General features: G+C 39.9%; 1 protein-coding gene across 1 annotated transcript; it reads right to left on the bottom strand.

Moving 5' to 3' along the window:
• Positions 1-353: 353 nt before the first annotated feature.
• On the bottom strand, positions 354-20,022 carry CP (ceruloplasmin). Its single transcript, XM_059822410.1, has 19 exons — positions 19,868-20,022; positions 16,784-17,028; positions 15,401-15,613; positions 14,693-14,866; positions 13,840-14,094; positions 12,415-12,580; positions 11,299-11,438; positions 10,552-10,692; positions 10,215-10,426; positions 9,502-9,652; positions 7,418-7,630; positions 6,834-7,041; positions 5,457-5,596; positions 4,844-4,972; positions 4,160-4,266; positions 3,178-3,394; positions 2,411-2,550; positions 1,769-1,931; positions 354-714 (listed from the first exon to the last, which is right to left on the bottom strand). Exons 1-19 carry the CDS (start codon positions 20,020-20,022, stop codon positions 644-646), a joined length of 3,240 nt encoding a protein of 1,079 aa, XP_059678393.1. The 3' UTR covers positions 354-643.
• Positions 20,023-23,743: the final 3,721 nt, after the last annotated feature.

Below are 23,743 nucleotides of genomic sequence, written 5' to 3'. Positions count from 1 at the left end.
ATTTCAGCATAACTTTGTCTCTCTTGTAATTATTTTCATAATAGAAAAACAAAAATGTCTTGTGCAACCACAATCCCTCAGCCATTGCATCTTCTAAATTCACTATCTTGAAAGATGTTACTGGACAAAACTGTAAAATAATTCAACAGTAAGAATAGAACTATTCTGTTAGCTGTTCAATTATACGACAGTATATATATTTTAAGTGTGAACCTATGGATAAAGTGATAAACAAATTCCTATTTTCCAAGCAGTAACTACTAACATAACTGACTAGTAAAATGTGACAGCAGATACCTAAAACAAATTTTGCTGTTACACAGGATTATTTACGAATTTTAAGGAAAAAAAAAACCCATTTCATTTGGCTCTTCCATGTTCCTCAGCAGTTAAATAACATGCATTAGGCATCACTTGGAATATATTTAGCTTGCAAGATACTATTTTTATTTAGAGAAAAAGGTATTTATAAGCTGTTATATCCATTCAGCTGTCTTAGTCTATGGTCCTTTTGTTAACCGCGGGCCACCAAATTAAGTCTTCCAAAACACATGTGGAGATGAGTTGTCCAGGAGATAGTATTTCTCAAGAAATGCCTCACTGAGGGTAGACCTTGGAGAATCACTGTGGTAAAATGTTTTCATCATTCTAGTCTGCCTGCCGTATCTTTACACTTGAACTGATTCAATAATCTTGAGAACAAAGACTGTTTGTCTGTAAGGGGAAAAATAGCTTTTGTTACATACATTTCATCAGAAGAATAGTCTATGCATATGGACAACGGAGTCCAAAATGAGAGCATTGGATCCCAGTACCTTCTAGACATTGTGAGTTAGATTTAAAAACAGCTTTAAAATGCACTGAAAGATACATTTTAATGCACTTTAGATGGCTGATAATGAAAAATCCAACATACTGCTTCTAAAAGTTGAGGTCCGTTTCTACATCTCTTTCTGTGTACTCTTAAGTCAGCTTTTTTATTACCTGTTCAAATCTGGCACAATGTATTCTGTAAATCAGAATGGTTTATAAAATAGAACTAGATTGTGTTTAACATTCCAGTCTGTGTTTTTAGTATAGATACACATGTACATTATAGAGTTGTGTATCTGTATATATAAAAATACATACATTTTGAAATGTTCCTAGTGTTCTTTTTCTGTCAATTAACTATATCTATTATGCTCTGTTTTTTGAGTACAGGAAAGTGTTGCTTTTAAAATTGTATTAACTTCGTAGAAACAAGAACTTTCAAAATTCTTCAAGATTCAAGTTTTTTCCCAGCTAATATTGCTAAAGCAAGGTAATAGTGTCAGTAAAGCTAAAACGTCATTTAGAAAGAAAACACTAGTTTTTCAGTACTTTAACTGTTAGGGATGATGACTTCAGCTTTATTTATCAACTGTTCTTTTTGTTTTAAATTAAGATTGAGAGGGAGTCTGATGCTACTGACACTTCTTGGGTACAGAAATACTCTGTCTCGTGAAGAATTCTTTTTAAATAAAAATCTGTCACTTCAATTTCATTGATGGGAAGCTGAAGCAATAGTCAGTTAACAACCAGTCCTTTAGCTACTTCTGTTTTCTGAGTAGCAGCACTGAGGCAAGTATGATCAGGTGGCTTGCAACATTCTGGCCTCCAGACATCCATATTAAGCCATGAAATACTGCTGGGTGCCTGAACTGGTTCAGAGAATGCTGGCCTGTCTGTGAGCCCCATTCCACATCTTTAAACATAACGAATGTTACTGAGCTAGATAAGCTCCTACCTTCCTTCGGGAGCACTGTGTAGGTTGCTTCCATGCCTGCGTGGATGTGGTCAGTGACGTGACAGTGTAATAGCCAGGTTCCAGGGTTCTGGGGGGTCATTTCCACCGTTTGAAATGTCCCAGGGAACAGATCAAAGACATCTGCCCGGTAAACTTCTGTTTGCTTCAGGACAAAAGGAAACAATTGTTGAAGAGTGTGGCATTAGCAGATGGCAGTAAATTAAGCTGCCTTTTACACATATCGCCACCAAACTTTTTAATCACAATCATCTCCTGTATTCTGTCATTTCTACAGAAGCATCACTTTGTATATCCACTTCATGCTTAAAAGATTAATAAACTAGCAACTAAGTGGAAATGAAGGAAAACTACAGCTGTTGTCTTATCACAGCCATGAAAATTCACAGCTACCTCGTCAAAGCAGCTTGTGAGGTTACTGGTCAGCAAATGCTACTAGCAGATATTCTCTGTCTCTTGTATGTTGATTTGAGTACAGGTTTGGGGCATAAAAACTTTACGGTCAAATTACAAGTCCTGCTTAATATTGTAACAGCTGATTTTTCACCAGAGATTACAGGCCATGGTATTTGATCTGCCTCTCATTCTCAACATAGCAAGAAATGAGTGGAATGGAGCTGTTACCTTATACTCAAAGCTGTGGCCATGGAAGTGTGCTGTGTGGATGTCTATTTCATTGCCCATTCCCATCAAATACCAGCTTACTTTGTCTCCAACATGCATGGTCAGACCATGTAAATTTCCAAACACCTTTCCATTAATGGCTAAAAAGAGGGAAAGAGCAAGACAGAGAAAACAAAGATGATTTGGTGTATTGTTATTTGCTAAACTTTAATAGAATATAAGATTTGAAAGCCAATGCTGGGCAAAAATAACAGCTTTGACTGGTATATAAACCCAAAACCATCGGAGAGCATATTATGAATAGGTCTGATTATATTCCATATTTAACTAGAAAGTAAGATGTAGTTAAAAGGTCTTTACTGTACACCATTGCTAATATTGCAGTTCTTAAAGATCTGCGTTTCCTGCAGCTCTTTGTAAAGGGTGAGCTTTACCAGGACATGCTTTCAGGATGTACATTGCCTTTCCAACTTATCCAGAACAGTTGTTTGCTGACATCAAATAAAAATTTCAAATTTCATTTTTATTCTTTCTCTCCTCTACTTTCAACATGGGACCATTTATTTTTTACAGGTTTAAAAAAAAAAAAAAAAGTCATTCTGTGGCATTAACAGAGTTTTCAAGTAGTTTGAGTGAAATTTTTCAGGCCTTCTGCCCTGGAACTGGAAATTCAGAGGGGATGAGAAAGTAAAATTTATATGCAGTACTTTCAAATACATAATTTTGTAGAGTTTGCAGAGTTACATTAACTAAATTGGGAAACCTACCATGTATTTTATTGCTTTCAAGGAATTCCTCATCCTCTTTGTCAACAAGGTGCGGGTTGGTAGAATAGGTTTTAATGTTTTCATCCAAGTACCATGACTCATTTTCATCGAAAACCATAAAAAGAAGAGCAAATTGAACTTTCTTTTCAGTATGAAATGATGGCAAATAATGCCTATGACACACAACAAGTGTGCCTATTAATCCACTGTAAGTGTCCTGAAATTACAATGAAAAATCATAATTACAAGATGTGACTAAGCAGAAGCACTTTTAATGCCAGACATGAATTGTCTTACTGTTTTTACAGCTGTCAGTATCTGGGAATAAAGGTAGCCAGTGTCAGACAAACAAACAAGGTTATTTCTTCACTGTTACATGCTACCCATGGATCGAGTTCAATGGACTATGAAGAGTAACTGCCTCTTTTTCACATCTTGCTAGAAATAAAAATTTATTCCATTTTAATTTCTTGCCCATCTTTTTTTTTTTTTTTTTCAAATTCTTTTTAGGTTTTAGGATTTTGAACTTGGGTTTCATTCAAAATGTACTTCTTGACACTTTTTTATTTGTATTTGCTGAGACATGAAGGAAGGAATACATAAATTTCCATTAAAAATTATTAGTCATGTTAAGTTAATGGGTGCTTGTACAAAAATGGCAGATTTATGTTCCACAGTTGCATGTTAGTTTTCCCACACATGACTGATTAGATATTGAGCAAGCTTTGAAAATGAAATCTGAGTGAGGTGATCTATACCAACAGCGGAAGAACCAGGGAGCAAGAACATGAAGGGCTGTGACTCTCAAATCCTGCCCTGACTTTCTTGCATTATTCAAGAGACATTTAAATTCAAAGGTATGGTAATGGGGGGACTGACTTGACAGAGAAAGCAGAAAAGTTTCAAACTCATCTCCCTTTTGCTGTAAGTACATCTGTGTTGAAGCATGAACAAACTCCTTTAGACTGATACTAAAATATACCTTAACGATGTCCACCGTTGAATGGTATGCCCATGCAATACAGTGTGGATCTCCTCTCTCCGAACTAGATCTCTCTGGGATTTTCCAGACATACATTTTTGTTTCACCTGAATTAAATAAATATCAATGATTTTTAGAAGTTTTCTGTGTGCTGACCTATAAGAGGTCATCCTGAAACAGGTGTTATCTCCATTTACAGCTTATATTTGTCTTGAGCTTCCTCTTCCCAATTACTGCACTGGCTCGCTTATTGTTATTTCCCTTCTGCAGATCCCTGACTCTTCTTGCCAATGTTTTTTTTGTGTAGCTGCACTGTCCAGTTTACTATTCTTAATAAAAACAATTTTATCTTTTGTAAAGATCACAGAGGAACTTCTGAAATAACAGCTAGCATAAGCTGTGCTCTCCCTACGTAGCCAAATCTGTTTCCTTTCATGAAAGGTGCAGCCATGCTGCGTCAAAAAATTACTGATCTGTCAAGGGCTAGGATACATAGCAATAGTTAGCAGGGCCATTTTAATTGTAGAAATGTTTGTCATAATCAGCATCAAAAATTTAAGAACCTGAGGTAAAAACAAAAAACCAAAACCACAGTCTTTCCTGCTATCCGGAAATGAAAGCTTGCTAAACCTTACTAGAAGGCTTGATGCTACCTGGTAGAAATAAACAAGGATGCTTTGATACCTGGGTTGGTTACAGCAACAACAGAGCTGTCTGTTTTCACTCCATGGGCATGTATAGAATAAGGTCTGGACGCCAAGTTCTTAAAAACTATTATAATTTTATCTCCAATATTTGACATAAGCAGTGGCCCTGTTGGATTGAAAAGAAAGATTAACTTGGTTTTACAAAAGATCAGAACAGAGAGAGAGAGAGACAGTTTGTTGTGTTCAAATACACGACATCATTGACTTTTATAATTCAACTAAAAACTATACATGGATAATGTCAGTCACTATGATATCCCAACTTGAGTAGCTGAACTTAGGCATCTAAGTTGAGGCTTGTTTTGAAAGCTCCGAGCACCTACCATGTATTTGAAGACAGTTTGGATGTTGCTGGCCAGTTTTATGCTGACTGTGAAAATACTGACCTGTGACCAGGCAGCAAACCAGAAGGGTTTTCTTCTTGTAAAGCAAGCAATGTAATCTTGCAAGGAAAGCACCATAATAAAAGTAGCAATTCCATGTAGGTTTGTGTGGGTGGAACTATACTCAGTATTATTCAAATAGTTTCTTCTTGTTTTGTTTCACTGCATTTTTCCCAGTTTCAGAAATGAACTTCATGATGACTATACCTTGAATTTCCAGGTGCTGCTGCTCCTCTGATCTGTTTTTGGGAGTACTGAATGTCTGATCAGTGTACTCGCGATATACTACCTTTCTGTATTTTGAGCCAATGAATTTGTCGTCTTTATTTAAAAATGGATTGCCAGGGCTGAAAAGAAAAAATAGAGGTAGGAATATGTTGTACATTTCTTCATGTATTTTAAAACATCTTCTGCAGGTATGTCAATTAACCATCAAACAAAAATCCAGCTCAGTGAAACAGTAATCTCATAGACTACTTGTGTCTTCAACACAATAACATTCTTGTTAAGCTGGGAGGTTTCTCTTAACTGGAAGGTTAGAAAACCACTATAAATAGACCAAGTCTACATCATAGTATTTGAGAGAATGCTGAGTGCTCGCCCTGGCAGATATTTAAAATTGCAAGAAGTCATCCAGCAACTTGCATACCGAAAAATAGAGCCCTCAGTGACTTCTGTAGATCTGAAATGAAGCCTGAAACTTGTAAAGCTTAAGCGCCTTGCTGAAATGAAACGTGAGGCACTGATTCTCTGCTGAGATCGTGGGGGCTGGAGACAGTGGGGAAAAAAAAAGTCTGATAACAGCATAGTCCATATTACTTGTGCTTAGAACTGTGACAAAAGTCCACTGTGTCATACCGGGCAAGGAAGTGTGCTATGAAGCTAAGGAAAAAGAAGAAAATATAATTAAGTCAATAAAAAAATATAGGCAGTTACAATCTACTACTTCAACTTCAAATGCAGTTATACAGGTGGAACACATAGAAATTCATTAGTTCATTGTTTAGCCTCTTCTGCTAATTGGCATGAATTATTTGATCCAATCAGTTCCCTCTCATTGATATTCAAACACTAGGAATAAAACACCAAGGCAACGTGCTTCACTGTGAATGGATTCTGCCATGGACTTATCTTGTATAAGCTAACGAACTTGAGAGGAGTAGAAAAGAACCTTACTCAGAGTACAGATAAACATGAGACAAAGACATGTCACATATTGTGAGTAATCAAGTATCAGGACAAAGTAGTCATTGTATCTACAACTTAATGAACATTTTAAGCATTCCACATCAAGGACCGTACCAACATTGGTAAATAATAAATGCACATGCACTATCCAGGATTCATGAAAATCTGCAGCTGCCCCACAGAAGATTTATGCTGGACCATTTCATGAACATCATGCTGTCTGGCTCACAGTCAAATGGCAACATTACTGGAGAAGGACCACAGTTTCAAATGAGCCCTAAAAATACATATACAAAGAAAGTGTATCTGGAAATGCCTGGAGGAGGAAAAGGTTCAGAGAAGTGAGTTGCTCCCTTGCTTTTATGCATTTTTCCCCTTGTGCATATTCCAAAGTACCTTTCCTCATGGTATTGATGCCGCTCAAATTCCCATGTCCTGTTAGGAGAATAGTCCCATTCAACTTCCACTGCAGCAATATAGTAAGTCTTTTCATGCAAATACATAGACAGATCCACATTCCACCAATGGCATTGTTTCACTTTGTAATTCTGTTTCATGCCCCCTGTGTAGTGATCTGTTGTCAGGCACGACACTTCAAAAACTCCTAGAGGTTGTACAAGAAACAAAGACTTGAGGACAAAAATCTGTTACTAGTAGATCCTGAGATTGTATTACCTACACTGATTTAGTCTTTAGAGACTGAGACACAGGCTGTTGCTCATATAAGATCCAAATTCTTTGTGTAGTATGGCTACTTGTAGTAAAATCCAGCATACATAGAAGCAGGAAAAATCAAGGCTTTAGCATTAAGAGCTTACATCCTATGAACACAAGTTTGCTGCCCTTCAAACACAGTTGTACATAGTTTTAGCACCCAAAGGATCAAAATATCAGCTATTTAAAGCTTGTTTCTGAGCATAGAATGTTCATAGGTAAACAGTTTCTAAACTAGTAACAGAATTTTTAAGACAGACATTTACCTTCAGAATCAGGCTTCATAATAGCTGTAAGAAACGTATGTGGAAACAGATTTGCTGTATCCCTTCTTGCTCCTTTAGTTACGAATGTGTTTTCTGAAAAGTATATCCCATGGACATCGACTTCTGACCCCAAGCCCATCAAATGCCAGGAAACCACATTTCCTTTACACATCTCAAGACCAGGTTGATTTCCATACATATAACCATTAATGGCTGTAGGAAATTTGAGGAAGCAAAACCCACCTTGATTAACACATTACTTAATTTTGCAATACAGATTAAATAATACACACTTCAGATGTAATGTGATGCCTTAGACTGACAGAAATATCAATGATAAAATACTTTATCAATTCAAACCAAACAGCTTTTAAAGCCAATTTCTAACTGTTCTTCTTTTCAATGTCTAAAGCACAGATAGTAGACTTGACCAATTGGAACTTCCACTGCTTTATACCTGTCAAGCATGCAGGATGCATAAAGCATCCTGCTTTATACACTGCAAGTCCAGCCACACAGTGGAGACATCTGAAGTAGTTTTTAGTTTGAGTTACTAATCCTTTGTAGCTACTCCTGTGCAAAACTTTCAAAGCCTGGGCCTCACAAGGTACCACTGAATGCTCAGTATCAAGGCTCTGTAAATAGTAGGAATGCCCCTGAGGGCAAAATTTAAGAGAGAGCACAAGTAAATATGTTTAAAGATTAGGACTTATTTGCAGGACTATGTACTGAAGATAAAAACGTTCATTCACATAAAACTTGAAAGAGGTTTCTACAGTACCAAAATACGATCAGTGTGAAACTCAGTTTTGCCCTATTGAAGAAGAAAAGATTTTCATTCTAAGTGGGTCTCAGCGCTGATAAAGGAATCCAGACTCAGCCACTGACATAAAATGAGCCAGCAATGTGCCCTTGCTGCAAAGGCGGCTAATGGTATCTTGGGCTGCCTTAGAAGAAGTGTTGCCAGCAGGTCAGATTATGAAGGTCATGTTGCAGCTGCTGTTGTAGAAATGCTTCATACAAATGGAGCTGGAAAGCAGCTTGGCAGGAAAGGACCTGGGGATCCTGGTAAACACCAAATTGAACATGAGCCAGCAATGTGCCCTTGCTGAAAAGAAGGTGGATGGTATCCTGGGCTCCATTAGGCAAAGTATCGTCAGCAGGTCAAGGGAGGAGATCCTTCCCCTCTGCTCAGCACTCGTGAGGCCACACCTGGAGGACTGTGTCCAGTGCTGGGTAGCCCAATACAAGAGAGACACGGACATTACTGGAGAGAGACCAACAAAGGGCCACCAGGATGATGAAGGGACCAGAAATAATCTCTCCTGTGAGGAAAGGCTGAGAGAGCTGGGACTGTTCAGCCCGGGGAAGAGAAGGCTCAGGGGGATCTCATCAATGTATACAAATACCTGCAGGGAGGGCGTAAAGAAGATGGAGCCCGGCTCTTCCCAGTGGTGCCCAGTGACAGGACCAGAGGCGACAGGCACAAAGTGACACACCAGAGGTTCCCTCTGAACATCGGGAAACACTTTGTCACTGTGAGGGTGACCGAGCACCAGCACAGGTTGCCCAGGGAGGTGGTGGAGTCTCCATCCTCGGAGGTATTCAGAAGCCATCTGGACATGGTCCTGGGCAACCGGCTCTGGGTGACCCTGCTTGAACAGGGGGGTTGGACCAGATGACCTCCACAGGTCCCTGCCAACCTCAACTGTTCTGGGACTCTGTGAAAATCCTCCTTTCAGCTACATCATCTGTAGGGCAGAAGTTGGTTTTCTCCTGCTGCCTGGTTGCATTCATATGGGTTGCACGTGGGCTACAGACCTAATTCCTTCTTCTGTCTGCTCAAAGTGGTACATAACAGTGCTAAATGCTCGACTGTCCTGCAAAACACTGAACAGCTGCCATTATATTTTGGACTACTACATTTAGCTGAAATTGAATTGCATTAAAACATGGTTTTGTTTCCAACGGAAAGGAATGAAATGTCTCTGCCACTATACCGTTTCCCAGTCTCCAACGTGAGATCACAAGAGTAAAAACCTTATTGTAGAAATGAATATTTGGTTAACTAATGATTTTCTTACAGTGCATTTTGTTAGACTCTTGGAAGTCCTCATCATCTTTGTCAATTTTATTAGGATTTAGTGTAAACATCAAAATATTGTCGTCCAAGTACCAGCTCAGATTCTCATCAAATACTGTGGCAAGTAGAAAAAACTCCATGTTCACATTTTTCTGTTGAGAACAAATAGTACAAAGGCAATAGAAATGAGTGAACAGAAAATGTCAGGAAAAAATTCTATGTGCATAATAATTTCTGAGTATAATTCACACAGTAAGATAGATGCATACATTGATACTTCATTCCAATAATCTTGAAGCTCTCTAATTGCTATATCTGGTGACTAGATATCTGCTGCTAATGCTTCTTCTACCAGTAGGAACCACCTCTGGAAATGAATGTGTGTTTTAGTCTTTAAAGTCTCTATATTTTTCTAGACATTCTCATCCTAGCTGAGACTTGAATGCCAGTGGTTGCTCACTGCGATGGTGGTTTCACAATACAGCCTCTGTCTATCTGGAGCCAGACTGATTTTCCTTTTTTTTAAAAAACAAAAGCCAAACCCACTTTCTTCATTTTATGTATTCCCCTCAGCACATGGGTGAGACTGTGATGTGGAGAGGAGGTGGTGCTGAGTGGTGCTTAGTGTGGCAGGCCCTGAGGGCACAATTCAGGAAGAGAAAGCAGATTCAGCTACAATGATGCAAATGCTTCCATTTTTCTTCTTTGACTGACCTGTTTCCCAGAAGGAAGCAGAGCTCCTTTCCTGCACACCAAGAGAGGACCCACAAGGCCAGAACTGGTGTCTTTGACTGCGTCCACAGCTGAGTAATAAAGCCAGGTTAAACAGTCTGGATCTTGGTCCGTGGGGCCCACATCTTCTGGCACGTTCCACTCATATGTAAACGTAGCACCAGGACTCACATGAGAGGCTGGAGATTCAGTACCTATTATAGAAATCAACATTAGGAAATATGCCTAATGAACATTGTTCATTTTATCAGCTTTAATACATCAACATGTACAACAGCTTGTTCTCTGGTGCTTGCAGGATCCCTGTCTATAGGCGCACCTCTGGAGGCGGCACCATACAGTGCCCCCTCGCTGCTCTTGCTGTAACTCACACCATGGGGCTGAATGCTAAACGGGCGGCTGGCGTTGTTTCGGAAGGTCACCCTGATGCTCTCACCCACCTCAGCCTTGATAACGGGTCCTAGAAAAGAGCACACGGTCTAATTACAAGATGTTTCTATCAAGCGACGTACAGATCACCATGAGCTTATAGCAATCAATGGGTGGCTGCTTTTCCAGTTGCATGGGGAACTGCCCCTGGGCCTCTGTGGCCACAGACCAGGTCCCTGGCACACGGCCTGAATCACATGGCAGCCCAGCAGCAACTGGACTGCTCCGTTCCCATTTCCTCATGGAGACCCAGTGACATGCAGGACAGTTCCTCCCTTTGGAAAGGGACCGACAGATGTTGGCGCCAACCTCAAATTCAGTCCAGAGCCATGCCAGAAGCAGCCAGGTTATAAATAGGGCTAGACCTGCCTAGCCTGGACTTGTAATTCAGAGCCTGACCTTCAGAGACCATGGCATATTCCCACAAGCAAGTTGGCGACCACCACAGCATTGCCTTCAAGAGCTTGCTTAAACCCTGGGGTATCTCTTGAAAGGGGCCACAGGCACCGGCATCTTCAGGGGGGAGGGAGAGCCGAGGGCCCCTCCATTGGAGGTGGAGAGGCACTGTTGGCTAGCCAGTGGAAGTGACAGTTTACTCTCATAAATCTTTGACATGAAATAATTTTAGATATCTTACCTAAGAGACCAAGATGTGCTTCCTCTGTGAGTCTTTTTTTACGTTCAGTGAAAGAACCATCTGTGTATTCTTTGTAAATGGCTTTTTTATAAGAGCCACCAATTCTTGTCTCACTTTGTTCAAAAAATACGCGAGATTCACTGTGTAAAAGAAATTGCAATAGATGCAAAGAGTTCAAGTTATCATGCTCAGCTTTACAAAGGCAGTCAGGACCTCAACCCTATTTTCTGAGGTATGACGTGCTGAGTTTGTCTTTTAGGTCTCCTTTCGGTGATCTGGCCACACACTTACATGCAGTCCCATGTAAGGAGGTGCAGGAATCCATTATCCTTCACTATGTTGTCTTTAAGAAAAAGACACTGTGCTGTGTTGCCCTTATAAAGTCAGCATGCTTAGAGACTGATCAACAATGATTTCTAGTCAACATTTTGTAACCTGAAGTTTACTCTTCTTTTTAATAAAAGGTACAAATAATTCAACAACAATAGATACAAACACTGAGAATATGTAACATCTAAATAGAAAGTGAGAAGATTTAGTCTACACTTCTACTCTTCAAAAAAGGACCTTTCAATGTTTTACAAGCGCTATTCAAACAATGAACTGTGCCTCATCCCTTGTGGAGCAGGTGAGTATTCTTTAATTCACAGATGAAAAATCTGAGGAATCAATATTTTCAGTGAATTGATCCAGGTCTTAAATATGTAAACACAGAGCAAAGGGCAAAGCTACCTTGTGCAAGTCCTTTGCTAGCTGAGATGCTGTTAGCATGATTTTCATCAGCGAGGGAGATGATCATGAATTCCTAGCTTTGTTCTTGAACTCAGAATAATCAACGATTTTGAATCATCAGAGGTCACTGCCTACATATGACATTACAATTCACCTTCATCCCAGCAAAATTACTAATGTTACAGAAAAATTTATAGTAAGATTGCAAGGAAAACAATAGACCTAATTTGGTCTGACATTTATCCTGGCATTAATATTTAAGCAGGGGTGAGGACAATGAGAAATTCTGCTTAAAAGTCAGTTCTACCATAGGGCTTACCTTATTTAGCATGTTTATATCACTTCTGCTTGGAAAGTAAAATTTCTTTAATTAGAAGCATTTACCTGTCAGCGATTAATTCTTGTCCTGTAAAATGGTTCATTGCAGATGGGCCGTAATTCCAGATGATCTCTTCAGCAGCAATGAAGTACTGTCTTATCTTTGTACTCTCATTGTCAACTGTTATGGAATTCCTACAGTCTTTTACTTTAAAAAGGGCCTGCATACCACCTGGAAAAAAATGTGGAGGTAGAGAAAACTAGGGAGAAGGAACCGCACTTTGTTTTCCTGCTTCCAATAGCTCTTCTCTTCCCTGGAAAATTCCCATACCATTGATGGATATGCAAATCACAAGTGAAAAGGAAGATGAATGATATAAAGGAATGCATGCCAGCTGAGCTAGGATGTAGAAACACAACCATGGCGTTTGCCGTAGGCAGGTGTGGTGAAGTGCATTCTGCTTGTACAGTTGGAACTGACATGGTAGGTACAGAGAAGCTCAGGGTGGCGTGGAAAGAGTGCTGTCAGTTAGCACCTCAGTCACGGCCAGGTGCTGCCAGACCGACCATCTTCCCTCTAAATCTAATCAACAGCTTACTCGTGAAACACCTGGGTCTCTGCACCCAAGGAGAAAGGTCTGTTAGCAAATCCGCTTGCTGGAGATACAAGGTAACCAAGAGAGCCCTTTTACAGCTATGGATGAGGCCAATTTGTAGGCGTTAAGTCTTGCCCAGGATGCTTCAGCCACATCAGGATGCTGCTTGACCTGATAGCTGTTTCAAAGCGTACCACCTCTGTGTAGTTGAATCTGTAGGTTAAACATACTCCTTTTCATATCAGAATTTTCAGATCTTGGAGAATGATTTGAGTTCTGTGTTCCTTCCCACTTTTGTGACAAATTACTTCTCTAACTCGCTTGTAGGGATACAGAGCATGGAAAAGTAGGATATAGATCATGGAAAAGCGTGGAATTAGGTTCTCAGTATTTCATATGGTTTACAAACACTGGAAATACAGGAAGATACAGGGAAGAGAAATGCAGATCATCCCTGCTTATTAGCCAATGTACTTTCCAGCACATGTCTTTGTCGGCAGGCAAGTTAGCCTGCCTGTCCTGTGCCCCTTGCCCAAACATGGAATGAGCCCCAACTTTTTTGCTGGCAAACAGAAACTTGTGATTAATTGCCTTCAGTAAGAGGCAAACATCATGCTACTGTTTGTCTAAAGTTGAGGCTTGCAAAAGTGCAGCTGTGCCAGTTGCTGCCAGCTGATAACAATTCCTGTTACAAACAAGAATTTCCTTGATTTCCGTGGCTATGTGCTCAAGCCCATCTAATACACTTCTAGGCATTTCAATTACTATAAGAGTTTTGCTACTTAGAGGAGAATATTGTCTGGCATATAACCAGGTCAGGAGTACTGCTAAAGCGACTCAGTAAAGAGTTAGCTCAAGCTAAAAAAAATTCTGATCACTCGAATTTATTCTGTACCTTCGATATGGTCATTCACTTGGCAGCTGAGCAGCCATTCCCCAGGACCCTTTGGTATCATGATGGCATCAATAAATGTGGCTGGGAAGAGGTTGATGGTGTCAACTCGATGATGCCTCTCTATTAATGTCTGTCCATGAAAGTAGGCTGAATGGATATCAGCTTCATTGCCCATGCCAAAAAGATGCCATTTTACCTTATCTTCCACACACATTGTGAGGTTTGGGAGGTATCCGTACATGTACCCGTTGATTGCTAAAAGAAAAGTTATTTATCACAGTTACCTTCACAGACCTTAGGATCTTTTCTTCAAAAGCAGGTGTCATACAACCATTGCTCTATTCTTCAAAATAGAAAGAGGCTCAAAACAAAACTCTGCACCTTTGAAAGTGAGCCAATATCAGACACACACTTCATCTGCACGACTACCTGCATGACCAGCAGTTCCTGCTATTATGCTGGAATCCATGTCAACGCTGAAGGTATCTTCTTTGTTGACACTAACAGTAAAACCTGTTTTTCTAAACTGTAATATTATAGTACAGAGTTCAGGACTAAGAAACAGAATAAAATAACACAACTCTGTTCAGAGCGCCTGGGGAATTATACTGGCAAAGGGGTTCTTGGCCCCTAAGAATTTTATATCACAACTCTGAAGGTTTGATTGTACAATACTTGCCATCACTTTAATTTTATTTTTTTTTAAATTTAAATGGATCTTTCTTAATCCTCCAAGAAAAAGCCCTGCTTAAAAAAAAAAGAAATTATCTACAGGTCGTCTTTAAAAGAGACAACACATAAAAATGACTTCACCATATCAATGACAAGCAACATTAATATAACATTCTCTCACAGTGCATTTTATTGCTTTCCTGGAAGTCCTCGTCATCTTTGTCAACTTTGGAAGGCTCAGAACAGTATGTCTTGATATTATCCTCTAGATACCAACTGAGATTTTCATCCATCACAGAAAACATAAGGATAAATTCGGCATCAAAGTGTTTATTGTTGCCCTTACTCATTGTATCTGAAAAAGAAAGTGGTATATTCAAAGTCTTTGGCAACTGATATTATCTTTTAATCAGTTTTAAGTGTAGTATCAGTAGGGCTAGTCACTGTTTAGTTCACATTTTTTCACTTTTCTTGAGTGTGAGTGTACACATAAACTTACAGACACGTGCAGAAAACAAAAATTGGTTTTGATAGATACTGTAAAATAACTTTACTAAGAATAAATATTGCATGTGATAAGATTACACTAAATTTGTTTCTCATATCTGTATTTACACATCCTTTTGCATTATTAGCATGAACACATCTCACTCATATGGATTTACGGACAAAGCATTGTGCAAATTATATTTGCTGTCACACACAAAATCGAACTACTTCCTATACTATTGAAAGGCAGTTAATTGAGAAGGCAAAAAGCTGCTATTTCAAAATTAACTGAAATCTTCTCCTTTCCAGTAGATCATTTCACTGATATTTATCAATAACCATTATCAATCACCTTGCATATGTATTTATTTACTTACTTACTTATTTATTTATGGTTTACCTTTCCTGCAAATTATTAAAGGCCCAACAAGCCCTGAAGCAACATCTCTTGGAGCATCTATGTGGGAGTGGTAAACCCTTGTTATGCAGTCTGCATCTCCCTTAGCTGGACCTTGATCTTCTGTCACGTCCCATGTATAAGTGTACTGGCCTCCAGGCTCCACAGCATCATCTCTCTTTTGTAAATCTTTGGTGTTGTCAGGATAAAAAGCACCTGAAGAATGCCATGCAGCCACCATTAACACAACACATTCACAACAGGGTGTCAGGATAGCACCTGCCATGCTTTAAAGTTGACTGCATGTTGCAGTAACATGGACTGAACATCTGAGTACAGGTAAAAAAAAGATCTTTAAACTCAGGTGAGCAGATCTTTCTTTTCCTTCTCTTTAGGAGTCTTTTTATTTGCCTTTGAATTCCACGAGAGTGCTTCGATTAATGGCACATTAAATTTAGTCCTTAATTTATTAGGAGGGCACTATGTACTTCTGCTAAAAATATTCAAATATTTGTAAAACATCTGTTAAATATTAACCTTGGAAACTGTTCAAAACTATTGCATATGTTCTCAAGGAATATAAGTGTCACTGGAATGAGAGCAACAGAAAAAATAATGTAAACGTTGTTCCAAAAAGTGCATGTACTGCTACGTAACACACCATTCTGCTCCCACAGAATACGTCTGTTTCAAGCCACATGTTAGTTGTAACGAAAAACTTCACTAAATATTAGAAGTTAGGCTGGTACTTCACAAATTCTAATGAAAAATTTTTAAAGACTGCTTTTGAGACAACATCATATTCTCAACAATTCACACACTGTTTTCAAGGCCCACTGATAAAACTTTCAATAGCCATGTTCTGCTGCCATCTGGGGCAGAAAATCCCCCATCGCCTGAGTGTGGCAAGACCAGCTACTGCAAGGGCAACTCGTCACTAATCCCAATAGCACCCCCTACAACACATCTTGAAGTGTGTCAGACTTCTATCTCATTAATTTATTACTAAGCAGGAGCTGTTTGCCCATTTTAAGAAAGTCTTGTGCACATTATATACAATATAGAGAAATTTTTCCTTTAGGTATCCTCAATACTTGCATCTCTTACACACCTTTTTACACTTATTTCAGGTGAAAGATAAATACTCTTATTTCAGGTGAAATGTTGATCTAAAAAAATGCCTTCTTTACGAATTCCGTTTTTGGCTTTGTATTTCGCTCTTGAAAAAAACTATCAAACTTCTTAGCTCCTGTTTTAAATTGATTGTGTCCTGTTTTATGTCTTTATTTACTTGACCAGTCTTGTCTTTGATGAGAGAATATTGCTTACACTCAGAGGAATGATTAACTTTTGATACATTTTGGCACCAAATGGACTCAGAGTTACCTTCATTTTCCTTTGTGTAGCTTACACCATGTGGATGCAGCGTGTAGCTTCTGGAAGCAAAGTTTTTCAAGTGAATAATAATGGAATCTCCAACTTCTCCCTTAATGATAGGGCCTAAAAAACCCAGCCAGGAAGGTTTGTCAACTATCACATCATATAAATGATTGGTGTACTGAGTGTAGACAGCCTTCTTGTAAGTGCTTCCTATCCTATGTGGTCCTCTTTTGAGAAAGACTCCAGCCTGCCTGTAAAGAAAATACACAAATGCATCTGTAGTGTCAGATACTCATTTTATATTTGGATGGTGTTAATTAGGGTCTCAAATAAAGACCGGGCCTCCGTAGTGCTGTGCACAACTATATCTGTGTTTAGGAGCAAATATGTCTCTTAGCGTAAAGAGTTAGGCATACATATAGAGATTAAATATTATGCACCAACATGATTTTTTTTCTACCTATTTTGCAGACTGAAGAGAAGGGTATTTGATACAATTCTGGGCAAATTTGAGACCGTGTGGACAAGACAAACAATAGTTCTTATTGCTCGAAACTTTTGTACTTGCATGCTTAAATTGCTGTATAATTTTCCATGGCCTGTTAAAAATAATTTCCATTACCACGCTATTACATTGACTGCATAGTCCTTGCTCCATCACAATAAGAAGCAGACTTTTCAGCTGTAACATTTAAAGATGTCTGGACATGAGCAAGCTAACATCCAGCGTGTGCATGGGGGGGGACGATGACACGCAGAGTGCTGAAATGAGTGAGACCGAGCCCTCAGCTTGCTCACCAGTCATAGATAAAGAATAATCACCGCCTCAGAGCTCGATATGGATTTACTCTAATAAAGTCTCATTTTTACAGATTCAGCCCAAGAATATACAAACAGGTTACATGACAGCAGGGAATTAGCAATGACCTCTTAAATTACTAAGTGCCTCAACTAGAGGACCATTGCTCCTCTCAATTAATTACTAATTATATTAAAATTAATTACATTAAAAATGAGAGCTTCCTTAGCGAAGCACAGCCTAACTCATGAGACTGATGGATATGGTACTTCCTACACATGGTATCAATACCTCTGAATGGTGTAGCTGTCTTGGATACGCTGCCCAAGCACCACCGCAGGCAAGGGGTCACGACGTGTCTCTGACAACTATCAACCAGGAGCCAGCCTTTGCCTGTGCTGAGGGTCAGGTACCTTTCACAAAATATTCTCTGAGAAGAGTTATCTTCATGGAAAAAGTGCTTATATTCGCTAACCACAATGGTGGGAGAAACTGCCAGCACTGGCTGTTGAAACCAGTAGTGCTACTATTGGCTGATGCTGTTAGCCCAAGTTCTAGAGCCTCTTCAACAGCAAATCCTCCTGCAGATTTCCCTGCCCATCGCAGGAGGACTAGCTGTGGAAGTAAACCTACTCCAGGAGGAGGCAATCCCAGGGGATAGGGCAACACTGCCTGAAGTCCAGCAGCCTCCTGATTTCTCATCTTACATGATGAGAAACCAAGCCAACTTGGTTTCATATTCCTGGCAGGCCATATTGTGAAGCAAATTAATACTGCCCAAAAATGAAAAGTAGGACAGTAGCCACAAGGCCGAGCATTGTTTGAGCATGTGGGGAAGGAATTGTTTCTACCTTGGCAAGCACATGTCTGAAGTGTAATTAAAATGCCAATTCAGAGCTCCATGAAACTTGGAGAGCATAAACTTAGTTGCAAAGGCTCAGTTACTGGAAGTCTAAGTGCATGAAGCTTTTTAGCCACAAATTAAATCAAACAAATATGTTATGGCTCTTCTTGGGCTGTTTAAACACCTATCATTTAATTGTAGAGTATTCCTTCTAGCAGGTACACTGCACTCTTCCCTTCTCCTGCTCTTCCCTGCCTCTATAAATATCAATCTCTGTACAAGCACAGCCTCATAGTTGAAGGGTTTGGGAGGAGAGGAAGAATCGGAGAAAATGAAAATGAAAAGTACAATAAAAGGGACCAGCTCCATTGCAGGCATACAACCACTGAAAAACTGGAATTAATTTTGCATGCTGCAGGCTGTCACAGAGTAAAGAAAAACAGTGAAAGTGCTGTGAACGGTGGTGGCTTGTTGTATGACAACACCACTCTGCAATTTTCAGACAAGATGCCCTTCTTCCCCCATTTATCAGAATTACTAGCCTGCTCAATCACTGGTGGTGTCTTACACATCACTCAGTTTATGAGTGTAAAAAAAATAGTTGACTGCTTTGCCTCATGCCTGATGAAGTGGCAGATTATGGCTGAGATATTGTTGGCTCTCACTAGAGAAAACGAACCACAGGAAATCTTCTAATCCCTCATCTACAGACTAAATGGGAACTGTATTTTTGAGATTTTTCTAATTTCTGATTTCTCTCTTCATTGTTTCAATTTTAGTATAGTCCTATGTCATTTTAAAGGCACAGAAAAAAATGGCAGGAACTTTTTTCTCTCTCAAATATTTCTCTGATGCCTTTTATATCTGATTTTTCTTTATTGATTAATCATATCTTCAGGGTGCTTCCCTCCTCCTCACCATACTTATCCTCACCCTACTTATTGCTCTCACTCAGCACAGGACCCTCCTTGTCTTCACTGTGGGTGGAAGGACCCAGTGCACCTCCAAGTGAAAATGACCATAGCCAACAATGAATACCTAGAAAGAAAACCTGTGCCCAATAGGAAAGTTTTAAATTTGTCAAACTTCTGCATTTAAAAACGTAACAGCAAAAGCCTTCTCTTCAGCACTGGCACCTTAGTGATTCAAAATTGAACACTGTTAGATGTTCAGGATCTTTTTCTAGTCTCTACTTAGTAAACATTTCATTCCAGCAAATTCAGAAAAAAACCCCTGCATATTCCAATGCTTTTAATTAGCGGAGCATTGGAATTCAATTCTCAAGCAAGCCAGGAAAAAAAAAAATAATCAAAATTTCCTTCTATGTCTGACAGAAAACCCACTGACACCATTTCACTGCCTTCACCGGGTTTTCAGTCTGGTCCCAGTGCCTAAAGCAGACAATGCTGTAAAATCAAACTCAGCCACTGTAAACTGTTTTACTTACTCTTCTTCTGCAAAAAGTTGTCCGGACACAATGTTTGTATCACCAGGTGCGTAGTTCCACACTGTCTCCTTAATGCCGATGTAGTACTCCCTCTTCACTGCCCCAGCCTGGCAGCAGCAAGAAACCAGAAAGCAACTTAGGAAGAATAGCTTCATTTTGCGTTCATGAACCTTGTGGAAAACGTGAACTAAAGCCACAGGAGGGGCACAAGCAATTTCCCTTTATATGTTCTTGTCTCTCCCCCCTCCCACCCCCTTTACCTCCCCCCAGCTCCTGTTTGCTTTGGTGAACACAATAAAATGTTGCACAATGTCTCTGTGTGTCAAGAGTAAACAAAAGATTCTGGTAACCTCGTCAGTTCAGATAATCTTCAAAGAAATTTTTTTCAATTTCTGCCAACCTTCTATCACGCAGATCACCATTTCGACCGTTATCGGATTGTAAACTTTGTAGCTGAATTGAAAGTACTATAGATTTAAACAGATTTACAGACTTAAGCTTAATTGCACGCTTCACTATCGCCCTCGCTGTAGCTTGTGTACTGCTGAGAAAATAATTTCTGTGAGGTGCGGCACAAGAGCACAACTGTTTAAGCGCGGGGCGAAAAGCTCTATCTGGCACGGGTTGGCTCCGGCCTACCTGCCGGCGTGGCGGAAGGCGAGGCAGGCCCCGCAGGCCCCGCAGGCCCGCACTTTCTGGTGCCCACGTCCCTTGCGCCTGCTGAACCTCCAGACGCCGCTTCTTCCCTCTGCCCAGCGATCACTGAACTGGTGCAACACAGATGAGGGAGGACCGAGGCTGCTGGTGTCAGGGCAGAGCCTGCATGCTAACAAAGGCATGGATAAGCGCTGCTAACTTGCTAACCCCCCCAGGTCCCTTGGAAATGTAATTTTAGCACCGAGTGTAGCATACCTAGCTGGAGGTGAAAAGGACTGGCATTTCACGGGTGGAGGGGGGGGATGTTTGCATCTCATTTCGACGCAGTTTCAGTATTGCCCAAATGGAAATGAGGCTCAGAAATTCCACAAAATTAACTCCCTGTGTTATCTTCCTCCTGCTCTATCACCAGACAGGATAAGCCACATTCTTCAAGGATTAAAAGCATAATAGATGTATAAAGCTCAAGATCATCTTAATCACTACTGTTATCTAAATGTACTACCCAGTGCAGAAGGCTATACTTTTGCTTTATTCAAGTTCTGTAAACGTTTTGTGTCTGCTAGTCTCATTGAAAAAAATAAGAACAAAATTGGACCTTAAATATGGGATGTTTAAAGAGCACCTAACCAAAGTTTGCAATGGCATTTTTTTCAAGCATACATCCATTACATCATGGTTGTGTTTGAAGCTTTAGACATACAAAGCCACCTGGAAACTTGCAAATTGTAAAGACTTCTATTAAAAAAACGTATATCTTCAGTCACTTCAGAGAATCAAAGAATCACTAAGGTTGGAAAAGACCTGTAAGATCATCAAGTCCAACCTAAAAAAAAAAAAAAAAACCAAAAAACCCCCCACACCAACAAACACACACACCAAAAACCAACCCACCCAACACCACACAGCACCATGCCCATCAAGCCACATCCCACAATGCCACATCCACACGCTCCTTGAATACCTCCAGGGAGGGTGACTCTACCACCTCCCTGGGCAGCCTATTCCAATGTTTCACTACTCTCTCAGTAAAGAACTTTTTCCTAATATCCAACCTGAACGTCCCCTGGCGCAACTTGAGGCCATTTCCTCTTGTCCTGTCACTACTCACTTGGGAGAAGAGACCAACACCCACCTCTCTGCAACCTCCTTTCAGGCAGTTGTAGAGAGCGATAAGGTCTCCCCTCAGCCTCCTCCTCTCCAGACTGAACACCCCCAGGTCCCTCAGCCGCTCCTCATCAGACTTGTGTTCCAGACCCCTCACCAGCTTCGTCGCCCTTCTCTGGACTTGAGAATTCTTAAAAAATCTCTTCTGCACTCCGAGCACTGACATAGTCACACTGATTCTAAATGACATTTTTCATTGTATGGCAACTTAAAAATATCTGTAATAACCACAGTTGTCTTTGAAGCTCTCTTCTTAGTGGCCAGAAAAATTATGATTATTTTGGATAGAAGACTAAGATTCAGAACGGAACTAAAGTATGACAGGTTTCCTTTAATGACATAACATACAAATCTAAAGCTTATTTTCCAGGACTGTGGTATACTGATAAATTACCAATTTTAATCACTATTCATATAAAAAATGTCAGGCACTGTCAGAATCCTGAAGTTCATGATCTCACCTTTTGGAACCTTCTACACATCTGCACTAAATGGAGGATTGTGCTTCTGTCCAACTGATTGTGGCCAAAGCCAAGTTTTCGAAATCTGACTGAATCTATGATGAAATTCTGGAGTTTCCCAGACTGGCATCACATGCTCAGAATGATTTCTGTAGGGATTTTTTTTTTCCTTTGCCACGGATGAAGGTCAGTGGTTCAGTGGAAAGATCAGCTTGTACAGGTTGCATATGCCCCATCTGTAAATTAACTGAGGTAAAAATGATAAAATGTTTATAATCTCCTCTTATAATACTTAAATTCAAAGTCATTCCTTAAGACTCAGCTAACAGAATTTTTCATGTATTATTTATTTTTGTTCAAATTTCCATTGGTCTGAGGAAGAGAAAAAACCACAGAAGCGGTCTGTCTCCTTGAAATCTCCACATTCATTTGAAGGTAAAAATGAGCATTTCTTTGCCTTAGTCCCTTGACTCCCCTAAATTACTTTTTCTTGATTTGCAAAGGAACTGCATGTTGTTTTTATTTAAAGATAAAACAAAAACTTCTGACAGGCAAGATTTTTCCATTACAGCTTTTAATCGCGCCTCACACAAACTTTAAGGTATTCATGTGCCTGAGCACACTCCTGTTATCCTTCTCCCAAGGAACTCAAAAAACTGACAGAGGTGACCGAGCTTCCCAAGCCTGTATTACTATCTTCAGAAGGTGTTTGAAGAACAGGAACCTCTCTTTTCTGGTAGACAGGGCCTAAAAAGACTGAGCACCTAATTTAATTGGTGAAATTACGAGCCTGCAGTTTGGTGTCAGGAATAACCCCTTGTTGTTCTAAACCACAATACCTCATTTCTCATACTGAGGATGCTGAAATGCTATGACTGTTCAGAAAGTCCTCAAAATTGCATTGAAAATATAAAGCTGATGTCTTACTTCAAAATTCTTCCTTGAGGGAAAAGAAACCAAACCCAAAATGGAATATTCTGACAAAAAAGTCTCAACAAAAGCTCCCAGTGAGATTGAATGGAAAACCCATAACTCCCTAATCTGAATGATGTGTTTATAGTCTGCTGCCCATGCTGCTGTTCTGACCTCCTGCAGACCTTTGCAGGTAAATACCCTTTAAAGTTCTGGGGAGCTTCATTAGTCTTCTGCCACCCTATTCTTTTTCAACGTGGAAAAAAACCTCCACCCAACATGTGAAGAATTAGAATTGGGAATCAGTGGGACTCACTTTTACCTACACAAGGAATAATATGCCCCAAAATGCAAAGGTGGATGGGACTCCACAGCATTTTACTACAAATCTCTGCCCACAACCGTTTGTGGTCAAAACTGAGTCCCTACAGCTATTTCCAGTTGCAGTGTTTTAAATGAATGACATTCCTGTTCCAGACACAGCATCATAATACTCTGGCAAAATGCATTGGCTGTGAGGAATAAATACTGCTGGAACTCTTACTCGGAGCTTTCAGCATTAACTCCTTACTTACAGAAGTTTATGAACTCAAATCTGCAGCTTTCTTCCAGGTGTGCCGGGGGTATTTTATGTGTGGATTTCAGCAGGCAGCACATGCACTTCAGGTTCAGGAGTGCT

The sequence above is a fragment of the Gavia stellata genome, chromosome 11, assembly GCF_030936135.1.
Source record: "Gavia stellata isolate bGavSte3 chromosome 11, bGavSte3.hap2, whole genome shotgun sequence".
Lineage (NCBI taxonomy): Eukaryota > Metazoa > Chordata > Aves > Gaviiformes > Gaviidae > Gavia > Gavia stellata.
Note: the sequence above shows the minus strand (reverse complement) of the source record. Positions and strands in the feature narration are given on the sequence as shown.

Coding starts and splice junctions, on each gene's coding strand:
- CP (XM_059822410.1), bottom strand. CDS start 20,022: ATGAAGCTATTCTTCCTAAGTTGCTTTCTGGTTTCTTGCTGCTGCCAG. Junction 15,614..16,783: donor CTACACAAAGGAAAATGAAG/GTAACTCTGAGT, acceptor GGCATTCTTCAG/GTGCTTTTTATCCTGACAAC. Junction 5,597..6,833: donor CATCAATACCATGAGGAAAG/GTACTTTGGAAT, acceptor TTTTCTTTTCAG/CCCTGGCAATCCATTTTTAA.